The following is an 18,143-nucleotide window of genomic DNA, read 5'->3' on the forward strand; positions in this document are numbered from 1 at the left end:
AAGCAGCTAACTGAAGAAACGAAAGTGAAAGGCCCGCTTGCTTCCCTGGTGAAAGGATGCAGGATGTTGTTTTTCTCAGGCTCATCCCCGGGTGATGAACTCGAGAGGCAGGAAAGCGCGTGCTTTTTTTAAAAAAACAGAATTGAATTGCACAATATCCCAGAAACATCTCAGCAATGGGGGGGGGGGGAATTCCTCCCTCCGGTTTGCTGAGGTTGTCGAGAGGCGAGCTCCGAAAAGTTCCGCTTTTATGGCTGCGCGAGGAAGCGTTTTCGCCGCGTTGTTTTGCGCAAGGATGCCCGCTCAGAACTTTGTGCGCCTATGAACTTCAGCAATCGTGTCTCGCTGCCCGGGCAAACCACGACCCGGACTTGTGCAAGGCGGGAAACCGAGTTCATCTGAATAGCTTCTCCAGTTTAAAAACCAAAAACTTTTTGTGTGAGGAAGTTTTTATGAATGGGGCTGGGAGGAGGAGGAGGAGGATTCTGTGGGGGTTGGAGAACGGAACTGTGATGAATGCGAGCGGAATTCGCTTTTTCCTGGAAAAGGACAGCATTGGGATTGTGAGGGGAATTCGGCTCTTAGAGGTTGGACTTGCGCTCTCTGAAGGCAGAGAGAGAGAGAGAGACTTCCTGCTCTCTGCGCGAGATAACTTTCTGCAGGTGTGTGGGAGGAAGCGAGAGAGACCTCGGTGGCCTCTCCTTTTCTCTCTCTTTCCAAAAGGGCGTCGGACTGAGCTGCGAATAGAAGCAACTCGGAGGAGGCGGCTGCAGAAGAAAGCGAGGGACTGGTCGTGTCTGCGCGTGTCCTAGTTCTCTTCCACGAAGCTTGCGCGAGGAGGGAGAAAAGGCGTGTGTGTGTGTGTGTGTGTGTGTGTGCGCGCGCGCGCGCGGCGCCTCTGGCCTCCCAATTAAAAGTTTTGTGACTTCAGGCGCTTTGTGACTTCACTCGCCTGCCAGGCTGCTCTCCGCTTCCGCGAGCCGGCGCGGCCTCTCTTGCCTCCATGCCTGGCGGCGGGGAGAGGCAGCCGCTGATCCCTAGGGGGCGCCGCTGGCGGTGGCAGCAGCAGCAGCACAGGATGCCCTGCTGCACGCAAGGAGCGGCCTTCGTTCCGACGCTGCTGGTCGTCTGGTCTTCGGCCTCCTTCATCATCTCCTACGTGATCGCTGTCCTCGAAGGCCACGTGGAGCCGCTCTTCCCGTACATCAGGTAAGAGCCCCTGCTGGGGGGAGCAGGAGGAGGGCGCCCTCTGTCGGAGAACCATTGGACAGAGTGGCACCCCCCTGTAGAGGGGTTGCTGGGTACACACGTGCAGCGGGAAGCCAGTGCATCCGATCACAGGCATGCCAGATCAAGTGGGGGAGGTTTTCTTGACCCCTGGAGGGGAAAGGTAAAGGGACCCCTGACCATTAGGTCCAGTCATGACCGACTCTGGAGTTGCAGCGCTCATCTCGCTTTATTGGCCTAGGGAGCCGGCGTACAGCTTCCGGGTCATGTGGCCAGCATGACTAAGCCGCTTCTGGCGAACAAGAGCAGCGCATGGAAACGCCGTTTACCTTCCCACCGGAGCGGTACCTATTTATCTACTTGCACTTTGATGTGCTTTCGAACTGCTAGGTTGGCAGGAGCAGGGACCAAGCAACGGGAGCTCACCCCGTCGCGGGGATTCGAACCGCCGACCTTCTGATTGGCAAGTCCTAGGCTCTGTGGTTTAACCTGCCTGTATGGAGAGTCAGGGCAACTCCCTGCATATAGAAAGCTAGCTTGACCTTTAAGAGAAGGCAGGTGCTTCTCCCTGACATTCTCACTTTCTGTAAGCAGGGAGTTTTAGTTCATGCAGGGAATGTTTTGACATGCAACTGTCCACATGCTGTTTTAAGTGGCCCAGGCTATTGGGGACGATGACAACCAATGGCTTCCAGTTACAAGAGCAGAGATTCCGACTTGGAGGAATTTTTGATGGCAAGAGCTGTCAGAGAGTGGAATGGACCCCCTCAGAAGATGCTTGACTCAACTTCAGTGGAGGTTTCTAAGCAGAGATTGGATGGTCATCTGTCATGGATGCTCTAGTTGAGATTCCTGGGTTGCAGGGGGTCAGACTAGATGACCCTTGAGGTCCCAACTCTACAATTCTATGATTCTATTTCAGTTTGCTGGATCTATAAACTGGCCCAGAGGGAAAGGGAGTCTGGTGGTAATGTTCTGAGATGATTGGAGTGGACTGTACCACTTCATACAAGAGGGATCATACTGGCAAGTAGACAAGCGGTGTGGTATGGGGAAATGGCTGGGTTAAAGTATTTGTACTTTATGTGCTAATTCTTGACTTGGAGGTTTTCGTTTGATCTTTAAACATAGTGAAGCATTCAAAAGTGTTGTCTCCTTACGACAGTCTCAAACAGGCATAGGCAAACTCGGCCCTCCAGATGTTTTGTGACTACAACTCCCATCATCCCTGACCACTGGTCCTGTTAGCTGGGGATCCCACATTCTGCTGCATTTGTAGGCCTGGCCTGTGAGGTCTTCAATTCCAAAGGTTAAGGATGTGGTTTAAAGCACTCACCAATTTGATTAAGGGAGCTTACTGGTGTGTAAGCTGCACTGATTTCCGTGGGATTTATAGTCTCCAGAAAGTGGGTTTAGGATCGCAACTTTAATGGAATGCTGATTGTCATATAAAAATCCCACGGACAAAACAGAATGAATGCTCAAGACTTAACTTAAACCTTGTCAAGCAAATCAGGCTGAACGCTCATTAAGCAGGTTGTCTTGAGGAACCCATAACTAACAGCAAGTTGTGACAGGACAGTAACAGTTTGCTGAAGGACTAAGACCTACTGAGTAAACGTGCATATTGTTGTAGCTCATTTGTTTAACTGATCCTATGTGTCTTTCCTCAGAAATAAATCCCACTGATTTTAGTGGGACTTACTCCCAAGTCAGGGTGCACAAGACTTCAACTTTTATTACCCAATCCTTAACCCTGTTTGTTTCTATAAGAAATAGCACCAGGTAAAGTATACTTAGGATAGTGTATTGCAGCTTGAGGTTGAGGTATCGGTGTAATCCTAACAATATTTACTCAGAAGTAGTAGGACTTACTTCTAGGTAAGTGGGTCAGGATTGCAACCCAAGTCCCACTGAATATGTTGGGACTTGTGGTGGGGAAAACAGCACTTGACTTTGTGAAATTATCCCATCCATGTAGGGTTCTGCGCATGGCAGCTACAAGATTTGCAGAAACACAAAATCAAAGCTTTCCCAGTCTTTTCTCTGTTACCAGCGCAGCAAGCACTTGACTTTCTTCCTGGCTTGCAGCTATGAAAGCCACAGACCTTTTGTCAAGGAAAATAGCAACCGTGCATATTGTTAGATGACCCTTGGAGGGGGGGGTCCTCTTCCAACACTACAGTTCTATGATTCTAAGAGGGTGTATTCAAATATCTTTAGCTTAAGGGAAATGTTTTGTATTCCTATGGCACAACGGTTGCCATTCTGCTGCTAAGGAAACTGACCCTGCTGTAAAGTTGGTCTCCAGTGGAAGAAAGAAACTTGGATAGTTTCCCTGGGCATCACTGGTTACTGTACTACTTAACAGCATCTAGTGAGATGACACACACAGAGAGAGAGAGAGTTGGACATGGAATCATATGCAGATACAGGATTTCCTCTGTGCAATTTATATTTAGTAGAAAGTTTTTGGTTTCTGTGGTATGGCCCCTTGGCAACATGACTAATTCCAAGACGCATATTTTAAAATCTAAGGTTATTGCCTATTTTTCCCCTATAATTTTTCAATAAAATTGTACACACTTTCTTTTTTTCTCATGACCGTGCTGGTTCTGGAAACCCGGGAGTATCTTTCGTGGCCCGGCCCTAGTTAGTTGTCTTTATGGCTGATAATAATGCTGAACCAATCAGTATGTAAGCACATGAAAGCGCAATATATCTATCTATCTATCTATATCTATCTATCATCTATCTATCTATCTATCTATCTATCTATCTATCTATCATCTATCTATCTATCTATCTATCTATCTATCTATCTATCTATCTATATTATATGTATCCTTACTTGTTCTGCTCTGTCTCTCATGCTAGGCCTGAGAGAGTAGAATACACATGCATTGAGTTGATCTTAAAACTTTAAAAGATGAGGGTAGAATGGAAAGTGCAGCTTCTGGGTGCTGCATGAACTGAATGATCAATGTGTTGGCTCATCATGACCCTACAATCTGAGACAAATAAATGAACAAAAGCAAAGCTGGCCATAACTTTTCTTTGTAGTGCTTTACCTTTGTTTAACCTTAATTTCAAGCCTTAAAAAACAACAACAACAAAACCTGCCTCAAAGTTAAGCTTTTTGGAACAGCTATTTTTGTTTGGTTGTTTTTCCCCTTAACGCAGTGGAAACTGACTTCTGACCAGAACGTTTGTTATATTGCTTTTTAGATATCTGTAAAAAGGAGGGAAAGCATTACTGATACGGTTTAAAGCCATTTTATAGCTAATGTGTGCTTATTGAAGCACTGTAACAGAAAGATTAAAAGTTATGGAAATCCATTTTACTGGAAATCCACAATTATCTGCGCTTTTTTTAATTGGCGGAAGGCGTTAGGCTGTATTCTCAAGTCCCTTCTAATTCCTGGATCCAGCAGGCGTTAAAATCTAATGGAGGATTACAAACCCCTGGATAAACCCCTGGAGCCTCACACTTCTTGCACATTGGGGTGGCGTGCAACAACTGCAAACCATCACAAAGTTGTAACATGTGATCACAAGTATGACTCAAGAACTCATCCCAACAGAAATGGATAAGATATGCAAGTGTTTTCTTGTCTGTACAGAAAACCATATAAATGTGGGTTTATGGCAGAGGTTTTCAACCTTTTTGAGTCCACGGCTCCCTTGATCAACTACATTCTTTCTGCGGCACCCCTGTGGGGCTCAGGAGCCCAGTTATGTCACCCCTTGCCTGCAGAGCTGGCAGCCTCCTCTCCTCTCCCCTCTCCTTGGGAGTCCTCCCCTGGTCTCTGGGCTGAGCCCTCTGCCCCAAAGAGAGGTGCCTCCTCACACTGCCCCATAGTGTCCTGGGAAGCACCCCTTCCCGGCCCTAGAAGACCATTCGCCTGGGGAGCTTGTAGCCCGGGCTGCTGCAGAGAACAGCTGTGCAAGCCCGTTGAGGGACAGAGACACGAGAGGGCATCTGAGGAGGGAGAGAAGGAAAGAGGGGCAGAGGCCAGTGTTGCCCGCGACACCCCTGGCCATCATTCAAGCCACCCCAGGGTGCCACAGCACTCTGGTTGAAAACCACGGGCCTAAAATAATAGAACCAGAGTGTCTTATTACTGGTTACCTGGACACAGTTTTCTAAGTTAAATGTTTATGTTTCTTCTTCCTCACTGTTTTGTCATTTAGGCACAATTCACAGCATAGTTAAAATGTAGACACATTATAGATGTTATTTCATGACAATCTTTCAAACTGTAATTCATGCATAAACCCAATTTTTAAAGGTTTAAATAAAAATGAATGGCATTCAATGCAATTTTAATTACTTGTGATGCTCTTAAACCATTAAGTGTTCCAAGAAGAAATTCAAATTGCACATTGGTCACGTGCAAATTCCATTCTCATCTTACCTAATGCTCTTCAAAGACTTTGAAGTGATCGCAGTTCAGTTTACTATTTAGGTAGTATAGGCCAGTCTCTAATTGAAGAAGTACTTCAGATTTGTCCCAAGTGAGTCACTTGGGACATGAGTTTTCTGCTGTCTACCAAGTTACTTAGAGCTTATTTATAATTAATTTGTGGCTCTTAACACTTTTTTAAAAATCCTGCGGATTAAAATAAAAGTAAGGGTGTTTCTAAAAGATGAATAAATAAAGTACTGTATGGGGAACCCAGCTGATGGTTGGCACCGACAGGGAGTTTGTATCTGCAAAGTTTACTTTCAGTTTCAAAGAATCCCATGCTTAGCACTGCATACAAACCAGGAATCCTAGTTTTAGTAAGTTAAACAAACCAACTTTGTTTGAAGTTGGCTTGCTTAGCAATCAATCAGATAAAGTAAACTGCAGAATGCTATAGAAAGATTGTGCAGTAAGACCAGCACACACATTCAGGCTGATTCCCACTTGCATATCTCTTGCTAAATTTAAAATCACACATTCATAAGGATGCAGCATGCTTGTTTTCCAGGTTCAGATATTTGCTTCAAGGACTATGGACCAAATGTGGAATTTCCAGTAATGAATCAGGAAATGTAAATGAAGTCCCAGCACGATGGGAAGTTCAAGCACTGTCAGTTTGGACACCACCACCAATTATGTGTTTGGAGGAGTGGAAGACAGTCATTCCTCTTTCACACAGTCTTACACCATTCACAGTTGATAAGTGTCTCAGCACTGATGGAATTATCAGCTGTTAGCTATGCTGATTGTTAAGTTGTGGGTGAACATCTTCAGTACATAACACTGGTGATAATAGTATATCAGCAGCCCACTCATTTGAATGGCTATATTCCTATCTCTAGATTGGTTTTTGGTTTTTTTTAAAAAGGATCTACACTGGCTAGAACAGATTTTGAAACAAAGGGAAAATGAGTCACTACTCACTGCCTGTAGAAATTCAAATAGCGTATTTTTCACCCTGTAGGACACACCGGCCCATAGGACGCACCTAGGTGTTTTTTTTTTTGGGGGGGGAAATAAAGAAAAAAAAGTATTCCCCCCCTCCCAGCCCTGGGGCTGGGGCTGGGGCAGGGGAAGCCCGAGCTTTTAAAAACGCACCTACCATAGTTTTTAGAGGAGAAAAGGATATCTGCCCAAAGCGCGGTGACGAGATCCAGCTCGCCATCAGTAAATAATCAGTCTCACACAGAGATGGGTTGAAGAATTCTGGCTGCCTCAGAGCTGCAGCAGCACAGCCTTTATTGTGTAAGTCAGAAAGATACAAAATACAAGGAATGCAACTTTTTCTAAGCCAGCAGATAAGGACCATCGCACTAGACCACGCAGACGATCAGGCTATGCTTACGTGGGCCAATCATTAGGACAGCATGAGCTGTCCATGCATTGATCATGCTCCAAGGATGCTTTTAGCTATGAAAGCACCCTGCAACTTTGCTCATGCCCTTATGTACAAGCAACCATTTTCCCACAGCGCGGGGCACTCTGCTTCAGCGCGCCCTGCGCTCCGGGCAGCAGGCTGCTATCCGCAGCCTAGGGAGCCCTGCGGGAACTCCCGCGGGCTCCCCAGGCTTGCTGATAGCTTCCTGAAGCCTGCATTCACCCCATAGGACGCACACAGATTTCCCCTTCATTTTTGGAGGGGAAAAAGTGCGTCCTATAGGGCGAAAAATACGGTAAATAAAAAGGGACTTGCTTATTAATACAAATGCACCTCAGAGATACTGGGAGTATTCTGCTTTAATAATGTGCACCAGAACAGCTTTTCATGGAAGAAAATTGAACTTGCTTCCAAAATATATGTGTATAGAATCAGGCTGCAAGTTTGCAAACCTGAGCATACAGATCTAGTGGTAAATCAGTGGGACTTTCTTCTAAATAAATGTGGTTATGTTCAAGATGTTACTCACTTATTTATTTTTAGACATGTTTCATTCACTTCGGTGTAATGTTGGTTAATGTTTCTCTGACTTGATTAGCAAAGCTGTTTGTCTTTTTTCTTCTTCTAAAGGAGTATGGATATTACATGGTATTTAATAAACCTTCCCTGTAAAAATGCAGCAAAAGTGACTGTCATTATTATTTCAGTTAGATTTAAATGTTTTCATTGTATATTATAATTGCATGTTTTTGTTTTTGTTTTTTTAGTGATACAGGAGCAAAACCTCCAGAAAGTGGTATTTTTGGATTTATGATTAACATTTCAGCATTCCTAGGTATGTGTGTGTTATTACTTTTTTTATTTAAAATTTCTAGTCTGTCTCATTCTAAGACTTGACTGGGTAAAAATGATTATCTGTAAAATGGGCACATATTTTCAGATAGGAAAAACCACCAAAAATGCAGCATATTCTCTCTGCTCTGGATTTATGTGGCATTGGCCGCTAGAAGTCAGTAGTCGTAAAGTGAATTTTATCATCAATGTTAGCTTTATAAATTTTAATGCAGGGTAGTTTCTGAATTCTGGCATTCAGAGACACTAGGAAGGGAAGTAGGCTTTCTGTGACAAATTTCCAAGAAATGCCTATGTTGGAGAGGGGATGGAGAAAGGTTAAGACCAAGCACTATCCCTCTCTGAAGTACCGTTTTGCGAAAGTCATTAGAACTGTGAATTGCATGGATCCTGCACGAGTCAGACTTTGGACATTTGAGTTCTAGTAATTTGTTTAGGTTTTTTAAGTAGCTGTATTGTTTCATTCTGCATTGTGATTTGTTTTGATCTTTTTGTTAGTCACCATGGTTTTCTTTGGAAATAATGGAATATACATCTTTTAATAAATTGGTATATTACATTTTCCCACAGGGTGGGTTAGCAACTGTTTTTGCACATGGAAGAAATTAAAGGGGTGCATCCCTGGGGCCGAGGAGCAAGCTTAGCTGCTAGCCCAGGTTGTCCCAATCATTTGACCATCAAATCTGCATAACTTCTGCCCGTCATCTGTGTTCCCCGCCCAAGGTTCTGCTCTTGGTTGTTCCAGAATGGGACAGAATGTTGGGAGCTGAAATGAAAAGCATTATTTGAGGCCTCCACCTTTTGCTAACTGTGTTGCGCAGAAGAGCTTTATAGCATATAAATTATCTGAATAGGATGGAAAATCTTTCTTCCCTTGTGTTGTTGGGATCAGATCAAAGTGGGTTGAATGATTTTCTTTTAGTCCCAATTTCTTAATAACTTACGTTTTTGTCTTTTTCCCAAAAAAGGTGCAGTTACAATGTATGCAAGATACCTAATTGTCAAGGAGCAAAATGAAGTGACACGTTTTATTTCCCCCTGTTTCAATTTACTATCACTGTTTGTTGGATGGATAGGTTGTGTTGGAATGGGCATTGTTGCAAGCTTTCAGGTAGGCCCAAATAAAATTTATTTTTCTGTCTTTCCTCAATTGATATTTTGCTTCTCCTTCATCTGGCCTACAAGTAGTTAAGAGCTGATGTGATTGGTCAGTTAATAAAAATTATTTAAAAAAACAACAACAAGTAGTTAAGAATACCATATATATATCTCACATTCTAAAGCTAGTCCTTAAAAAAACAAAAACAAAACCTCTGGGCAAATCAGCAACCAAGAATTGGAACTAATACTGCATGGAGCAATGCTATGACTCAAAGTCCTCCTAAAGACTGTTTGTTGGTTTACTGAATGACAGGCAAGTGGTGGCCATTGAAGGAGTGCAGGGCAGATAATTCTAGGTGTCTGTCACTATTACAGATAGTCAACAACCACACAAAAAATGTGGTTCTCCCAACAATGTTCCTTTGGAAGATCTAATGGCATCAAATGATGGTATGGAAATAAATGAGAGAAGGCATTTTAGAAACAATTTATTATATACCTGGCAGCCAGTTAACACACATGTTGATGGCTTGAGCCCTCCTCCAGCCCATTGCTGTGTCCAGATACCTGTTCAGAATAGCTAGCTGCTAAACAAAGACAAAATTCCATTGCTTGATTGTTTTGCTTAAATCTGTGGATTGTGTTGCAAGTTTCATGCTTTCCCATTGTTATTAATGTACTGCTGTGCGGAATTAGCAAGTGGAGAAGTCAAATTGTCCTTAACCCTTCACAATGTGACATTTATATATTTAGAAGCTGTGCCCCGTGCCTTAGGTTTTGCAAAAATTTGTAGCATAAGATATGAGAAGAGTGAATGAGGTAATTAACTTCATGTGCAGATGCCAAAGTCAAGGAAGGTTAAGCAGGTTGTTCAAGGCCAACTAGCAAATAACAAGAACCAAAATCTCACCCTTCGATTCTGAAGCCAGGATCTTGATCACAGAACTGTGGATATTCTGCAGAAAATAATTATTGGTTGCACAAAATGAGCATGACGGAAAGCAAGGTCACATTGCTTTTCTATGTGGTGGTTCTCCCCTGTCCTTTAATTGATCGGTTGAAAAATAAGAAGTGCAAGTATAACAAAAAGGAAGAGAACAAAGAATAACATGTGTAAACCATAAGGCATCACAGCTCTTCTGTGCAGTTTTGACTGTCCTGGAACCATATGGAAAATTCTGAGAACAGGGATGCACAGTGCATCAAAGTTTCATGGTTTCTTTTCAGTCTCATCTGCGGAAATATTGACAAATCCAGTCTGTCTTCTTGTGTTTACCCTCTGCGTATTTGCTGCAGTATCAGTCTCCTTTTTGTGTTTATTAGCGAAATTGAAATTGCAATAGTAGATAATGCTTTTCCAATTGTCTTTTCAGGAGCTAGCAGTTCCTGCTGTCCACGATGGAGGTGCTCTTTTAGCTTTTGTGTCTGGCGCTCTGTACATTGTGCTTCAGACTATAATCTCTTACAAGTCGCATCCACAATGGAGCAGTTCGTGTGCGTGTCACACAAGGCTGTTCTTCTGTGTAATGACTTGGGTAGCTATCATTCCCAGTATCCTTTTCAGTATGTCACTCTGCCTGTTTAAAGCATGAATAATCTACCTTAACAACAACAAAAACCCATTCCTATTGCATTCAGTTATTTGAAATGCCTTCGCTGAAAGTAACATGTTCATTTTGCTGTTCTCTAGATCTTTTATTATTGAGGCTTAGCAGACTACTAAGAATGGGACGATTTGACGATTACAGCCATAAAATTTAAGTAACGTTGAGAGTTGGAGTTAGGGTCTTGTTTACGTGATCATTGGTTCTGAGGTATTGGCCCTTTGAATTTATTTCCTTCTCGTGATTCGGTTATATAACCTAAGGGTTTGTGCAAGCTTGGTTGCACTCAAAAGCATGGTTGACGATAAAACCAAGGAAAAGAATCCCTGGATGATCAAGGGCTGTTTGCTCGTGTTGGTTATTATTCAGGGATGGATGAAATTATGCAGTCACAGCAAGTAGAGATCAGAGGTACCAACCATGAGAGTAAAATAACAAGACTACTGAGAATCACCAAGGTCATCAGGCCATAGATTGCAAGCGGTTTTGCCTTTGCCCAGCTGCTTTCCCTTGGAAACCCCGCTCTTTAGCAATAAATCAGAACCAGTAGCAATCTGTGGGAAATCCAGCTGACGTTTGCTCCGATTCAGCAGTAAAGAGCAAGTTTTCCCCAGGGAAGAGGAAGTGTGGATAAGTCCTTACTCCAAAACAGTTCTGAGGACAGAATTGCATGTGTGGCTACTCTGAGATTTGATGGTAATAAAAGTTCCTGAAGTGACTGTGATTTGCCAACCTACAGTTCATATCATTTTGGAGAACTTTTAAACATTTTTTTAAAAAATCAATCAATCAATCAAAGGTCCTATCATTGAAATAAAAAGTCTGTGACCAGAGGGGGGGGGGAACATTTAGGCATTTAAAATCTAAACTGGATGCTAACTTCATCTGCTTTCCTGTTTGGTGAACTTTGTTACATGACCATGCACCAAATATTTGTGGCTATATAAATTCTAAAATGAGACGTGCGTCATACTTCTTGCAATTGTCTGTGGAAGTTTGTGTATGTTTGTGTGCTGGCTCCCACTGACTGTTCCATTCCTTTGTGTGAATAATTACGTATTGCTGCATTACAAGCCAAAAATAGCATTACATTTTAAATCGGTTGTTTGCCTTTAACACCCTCTCCTCCAGTGATTGCGTGTGCTTCACTAGTTTCCATAACGAAGATTGAGTGGAATCCAGGTGAAAAGGTAAATTTGTACTAAGTAAAAATATATAATTGTTTTTTTCCATTTTGTTTGGTTGTTCAATACTTTCAAATTAAAATAGGCAAAAGTTGACAATAAAGGGCTTAACTTGGGTAAGTTGGAAGCTGCACAGACTAAGCTAAGTTGTGCAAGGCTAAGAACTATTTTGCATTTACATAGATAGCCATAGTTATAAAAGCTGCCATATTGTTTCGTGATATTTAATATAATGCAAAAGAACGTACGTACATTTTAACATCTAGGCGTATTTAACGTTGGTGATAGGTAAATTGAGAACAGGATGAGCTTTCTTTCTAAGTTAGCACTGAGAATGCATAGGTGTGCCAACATCAGGATACAGAGGGGGAGACACATATTCCCCCCCCCAAAAAAGGGCATTGCAGGGAATATGCTGTTACTTACCTCTGCCCCATTTTATTCACTCATCCCACTGGGTGGCCAGAGCTGTCAGAATCTCTTTTTGGATCATCAAGTGCAACAAGCAAAAAGCAGGCTTTTCACCTTTGTGTTTGGGGAAGCAGTAATGCTCCTCTCCTTGCTGCAAATAGGCTCCTTACACTTGGGGTCAGAATGAGCGAAGCAAATAATAATAATAATAAATTATTCATACCCTGGCCATCTGGTTGGGTTTCCCCAGCCACTCTGGGTGGCTCCCAACAAAATATTGAAACAGAATAAAACATCAAACATTTAAAACTTCCCCAAACAGGGCTGCCTACAGATGTCTTCCAAAAGTCAGATAGTTGCTTATTTCCTTGACATCTGGTGGGAGAGCATTCCACATGGCGTCACCACCGAGAAGGCCCTCTGCCTGGTTCCCTGTAACCTCACTTCTCGCAGTGAGGGAACCACCCGAAGGCCCTTGGAGCTGGACCTCAGTGTCTGGGCTGAACGATGGGGGTGGAGACGCTCCACCTTCTTGGTACAACATAGTGTTCATTTAAGGTTTAATGTTTCCTATAGCTGCTGCAGCCCTATTTCAGTTTGGGAATGAAATGGTTCAGTGACAACATCTGCGTAGGAATCAGGGGGTGAGAAGCTACACATTCGGGTTTTGGAGGCTGTGCACGGGGTTTGAAGTGGTATAAATGAAGGAGTTTGCATAATCAGCCCTATCCTACCTTTAGGCGGATACGTACTAAATTTAGGAGATGTGCACTAAATTCAGACGCCTTCAGCTGCAAATGTGTCTCTTGCTTCGGTCTCTACAGCCACAGTAGGCACTACAACCTTCCAACAGCTTAACCTCACCCCCAAAGCTTCAATCCTCCACTGTCTCCCAAGGCAGACAGATGCTAGCATCATTTATTTAATTGTGATGGTGCTTGCCTACAAATTTCTGCTTATGCACCCATATATATGCACTTGCCTGCTGAGGATAACACTTATTTGCTGCATTTATAGGCAGCCTTTTTGCTGAGGCACCCAGAGGGGAGGTTTACAATTTTAAAATACCAAAAGAAAAAAAATAAAAGAAAATTGGTTGCAGTGAGGGGAACAGTCTTGACTGGAGCGGACCTGATGATTCATTTGTCTGCCTCCCTCACTGTCTTCATGCATCTAAAGAAACAGGCTTTAGTCCATTAAAACTTCTGCCTTAATACATTTCTTAGTCTTTAAGGAGCAACAAGGCACTCTGTTTTTGCTGCAGCAACAGATTAACCTCACTGGAAATTCCAAATTTCTGCAAGTATTTTTGTGGGTATGATATACCACAAGAGGGAGCACGTGCCTTATGAATCTCATAAAATAAAAATAAAATAAAGGGTGGGTGGGGGAGAATGTACCTTGCTACACAATCTTGCTACAGAGTGTAAATGGGTGAAAATAATCCCTAATGATTCTTTTTAACAATATGTTTGTATCCTGAGGCATGAGAGGCTTTATTTATTTGAATATTTGTAAACAGCCAGGTCAAAAAAATATCAAGGCGGAATGCAGTAAAATGATTAAAAAGATCATAAAACTTCAAAATGGCAAAATACTGAACAAGTGACCAATAGGCTATCTTGAAAATCTAGATTATTATTATTTTTAAACAGCTTTTCTTACCAAAAAAAAAAGTCTTAAAAGCAATACCCATCAAAGAAAGAGAGAGAAAACTGTAATAAAATTATTCAAAATTTTGGAAGGATTAACAAGGAACTGTGAACCTCAGTTTCTCCAATGTAATTGTTCTAAGGAGTTTAACATTTTAAAAAATAAATAAACACGAAATGTATGTCTCCAAAATAAAAATATAGGCATCTCCTTTGTGTTCCTGGTGTACACATTAATTGGTATCTGCCTGTCTGACTTGCCTTCTGTTTACCATGTTTAGTGTTTAGAATTACTTTTTATTTCTCCTTTCCATTAGGATTACGTGTTTCATTTTGTGAGTGCAATCTGTGAATGGGTAGTAGCCTTCAGTTTTGTTTTCTTCTTCTTAACTTTCATCGGAGATTTTCAGGTGGGTATGGCAGAACAAAAGGTTTCATGTTCAGAGCAAAAGGGCTTCAGAGTCTGAGGGCCAAACTGTACATTGCCATAAGCATATTGCTTTAAACGTCATTTTTGTCCTTAAGAAAAAGCAGCCATGGGGGCGCATGCTCCAGAATACACACAATCTGGATCAAGGGCCCATGCCAGTATGCTGCCAAAAATCCACCTGCTGCAGCTGCTCTTGTTGTTGTTTGTAGATGCTCTTCAACAAAGGTTATTAACAATAAAATGCAAAATGGAACAGAGCAATAAATTCACAATAATGACCATCAGCAGAATACATTGTCGCAAAACAAACAGCACAATAACCTTGTTAACCCTCCTATTTCAAACAGAGCAGCTGTGTTTTCAGTGACAAAAAGATGTCAACAAGGGAGATGCACATAGCTCTAGTGGAAGGGAATTCCACCGTCTGAACCAAAAGGCCCTCTTATCATTTCTGCATGACCCCTATTTGTCCCTGAAAATGGTGGTTTCAGCATATGGTACCCTAAAGCACAAAGAGCGGCAGTGGGGATAATTTTGGCCATTAATTCTGAACTGTAAAAAAGTACTGCAGTTTCAGACACATCCGAGTTTCTGAAAAACTACTGCCCGTACTCAGCCTTTAGTTGCCAATTCTGGCAAGTAGACAGGTGCATTTTTTTAACAAAATCTGTTCGCCATAGATACACGTATGCATGACTTTGGGTTGTAGCCAGTCTGTTTTGGGATGAGGTCAATTTTATTAGCTTTGCCTGAATTTAAATTATATTTAAGATTGGGGGCCCAGCTCTCTTCAAATACTAGATGAAGCAAAGCTTTTTCTACTAATGCCAAATATTTTTTCACTTTTCTGTCTACATGCCTGTCCACCATGTAACACATGTGTAGCCAGTACTTTGTAGTGACGGGTTATTCTCATTCTCTTTTTGTTCCAGGGAGTTACAATACGGATATCAACAGAGCTACATGGAAACCTATGACCACTTTTTATAGTTTGAATAATAGAAGCTGGGGTCGAGGGCATTAAAGAAACTGTTGGGGAGACTCCAGAACGGTAAAATCTGGTGTGATGCAAACCTGGTGGATCAACGCTGCAAGTTTGCCTAATCATAGTCAAGGGAGGGACTATTTTTACTTTTACTAATATCCCCATGTGCCTCATTTCCCCTTTTAACCTGTATTCTAAATCCTTTTTGTATTTTTAAATACTTCTTTCCAGTTTCATTTTTAAAAATGGGAATGTCTGAAAAACGTTAACTTCTGGGGGAAAAGGAGAGGAAGAGACATCCCTCCTCGACAACTGTTGCCTTCTTTCTATTTGTTGGAAGTCACGATGGCCTCAAAGTAAAACTCAGGCTGCAGTCTGGTGAACTCGGTCCCATTGGTGAACTTGGTGGGGCTTTCTTTCAACTGACTGTGCTTAAGATTGTGTTTTAAAATGCCTAGTATTCATTGTGGATAGTAATGTCTGCTTTTATGTATTAGGAAATAAACTGGCCCTGATCTAAAGAGAGGTTGTTGTGGTTCAGGTCCTTTTTGAACATAAAGGGGCTTCAGCAAGGCTTGCTCAAGGCTTCCCACTGCTTTGGATAAAAGAATAAGATGTTCTGGCTACAGAAACTAACCAGGTTGGCAGTTGAATATTACTTCAGCACTAGCTGCCTCTGTTGCACCCGAGGGCGCAGGCAATTCTGTCCTTGCCTCACCACCACTGCCTGCCCCTCAACATCTGCCGTCTGAGGCATCTTCCTCATGTCCTCAGGCTAGCTGTGGCCTTCAGTTAGTCATGGCTAACTTGGCCTTTTGGGCTACATGTCCTATTGAAATCAAACAGGGGTGGCTACATTCTTTTTTGGGCCAAGGGCTACGTTGAGTGCTGGCCAGTTCTCCAGGAGTTGCATGCCATTGAAAACAGCTCCATGCAAACCAGGAAGTGACCTCTCCAGACAATGGAAGGACCCTTCTTATCTATAGCTGTGATCTCCTGGGTGACGCTATTAGGCAGTTGAATGTACATGCATACTCTGTCCATTTTCCTACCTCCCCCCCTCCATGTGGCCCCAGGCCCTGGCAACCCACGCTACGCCACTGATCTATGCTATACACATTTACTTGGCAATAACATCCCATTGAACTCAGCAGGAGTTAGAAAAGCTAACTAGCTCTGGACTGGGGTCAAAGTCTGTCTTTTCCATTAGTGATACTAGAAACACTTCCAGGAGATGTGTGCACATGCACCATAAGAGTAACATTATAAATTCACTAAATGCACATATAGGCTTTTCTTTACTTGACAGGGGAATCTTTTTGTTGTTGCTTTTTTAAAAAAACAACACACCAACATTTCTCTGTTCTTTTGGAAAAGGAAGGACAAAATTAATATCTGTGGTGAAAATCAGATGTGAAAAAACGTGTAGGTGAACATAAATGCTGAACAAAATAAAAGGACTGCTTGTACAAATCAGATTGCTAAGGTTTTTTGTATGTATATAATAATGTATCTGTAATACTTTCTTGACTGCACAGTAGATGGCACTAAAGGACCATATTGGTAGTGTGTATTGCCCCTAAATCCTTAAATAATAATTGATCTACTTCCCTGGGAAGAAATAAATATGTGGGCAGCTTGAAGTCTGATCAGATTGTCACCATAAGACAAATTAATTGCTTTTTTCTATGCTTGTGGAAAAAAGCAGCTGCTAATCAAAATGTATTTATACTATTTTTCGTTATAGGCCACTTTTGGATCAAACTCCGAGGTGACTTCCAATATAATAATTAACAAAAAGGACCTATTGAACCAGCACAAAATTAATTCAGATGGCTTTTAGATAAAACTATTATCACATTGCTCTAAAATATCTCTCTAGTGTTGCAGGCAATATTTATTTAACAACAGACGTAGCTATCAGTTACCTGATAGTTGGTGTATGAGTGTATGGTGTATGCGTGACCAAGCTAGTCTGCCAAGTGTCTTGACAAAAATTTTACTCTTAATTGTCAGGCATGGCTAGTGGGGTGTTCAGCTGATGGGTCACATAAATTGTGCCATAGTTACCTCAGCAAACATTAATATGGAACCACATTGACTAAGCAGCTCGTGGAGGGAAGTTTATAGAACTCTTTACAATCTCCTATGGATTTTATTGCTCTGAAATATTTTGTTGTTCTGTGCAAGCCTAAAAGCACAAAGAAAAGCAAACCTTCAAAATGGTGCTATGAAAGAAAACCCTATTGAAATGCCCAATGTGCTTTAGCTAAATACAACCTTCAGTTCTGTCATGGTTCTGCTAGGAAAACAACATCTTTCCAGAGAGATGTCAGTATTTTATAAGGATTATGTCACTGATAAAGTTTCAATTTTAGCACTATTTGAGGCTCTGTACTTTTCATTCCTTTGTTGAGGTCTCATATCTTTTATTCCTTCCTCCTTGTGCTGTTGTTGTTGGCATTCGTCAGTCTCGAGAGGCGAGGGAAGAGTGCGCCATTGGGGGTAAAGTAAACCAGTCGAGAGTTACAGTGCTGTGGCTGTAGAGACCGATACGGGAGAGACATGTTTTGTTGCAGCTGGGGCAGATGGAGGTGTCCAGATACACCGTGGCATTTCTTCTCTCTGTGCTCCTCCCAGTTTCTTTGGAAACCGCTGTGGATACATGACCTGGCTGTCTCCAGGCACTGTGGCTGTCTGCAGGGGATTTCCACACAGCATAGTTAATGCTGCCAGCCTTCATGTAATGTTTGCAGACATCTTTATAACACAGAGTTGGTCTGCCAACGGGCCTGGTGCCTGAAGCCAGCTCACCTTAAAGCACATCCTTGCGGATCCTGCCACGCTCCA

The 18,143-nt window shown here is 42.3% G+C and overlaps 1 protein-coding gene and 1 long non-coding RNA gene across 3 annotated transcripts; both read left to right on the top strand.

Annotated features, from left to right (window-relative positions):
• Positions 1-146: 146 nt before the first annotated feature.
• DRAM1 (DNA damage regulated autophagy modulator 1) lies at positions 147-15,818 on the top strand. 2 transcript variants are annotated; one of them, XM_083700934.1, is made up of 7 exons: positions 165-1,209; positions 7,842-7,909; positions 8,895-9,037; positions 10,401-10,578; positions 11,763-11,821; positions 14,196-14,288; positions 15,241-15,818. In XM_083700934.1, the coding sequence occupies exons 1-7, from the start codon at positions 1,004-1,006 to the stop codon at positions 15,283-15,285; spliced, it is 792 nt and encodes a 263-aa protein (XP_083557060.1). In that variant the 5' UTR covers positions 165-1,003; the 3' UTR covers positions 15,286-15,818. The 2 variants fall into 2 exon arrangements, with proteins under 2 accessions (XP_083557059.1, XP_083557060.1); XM_083700933.1 differs by lacking the exon at positions 15,241-15,818 and having other exon boundaries at positions 147-1,209; positions 14,196-15,234.
• Positions 10,586-11,470, top strand: LOC310826377. The gene is made up of 2 exons (XR_014555805.1): positions 10,586-10,812; positions 10,895-11,470. It is a non-coding gene; the product is annotated as an uncharacterized lncRNA (long non-coding RNA).
• Positions 15,819-18,143: the final 2,325 nt, after the last annotated feature.

This window comes from Podarcis gaigeae, assembly GCF_964106915.1.
Source record: "Podarcis gaigeae genome assembly, chromosome: 10".
NCBI lineage: Eukaryota > Metazoa > Chordata > Lepidosauria > Squamata > Lacertidae > Podarcis > Podarcis gaigeae.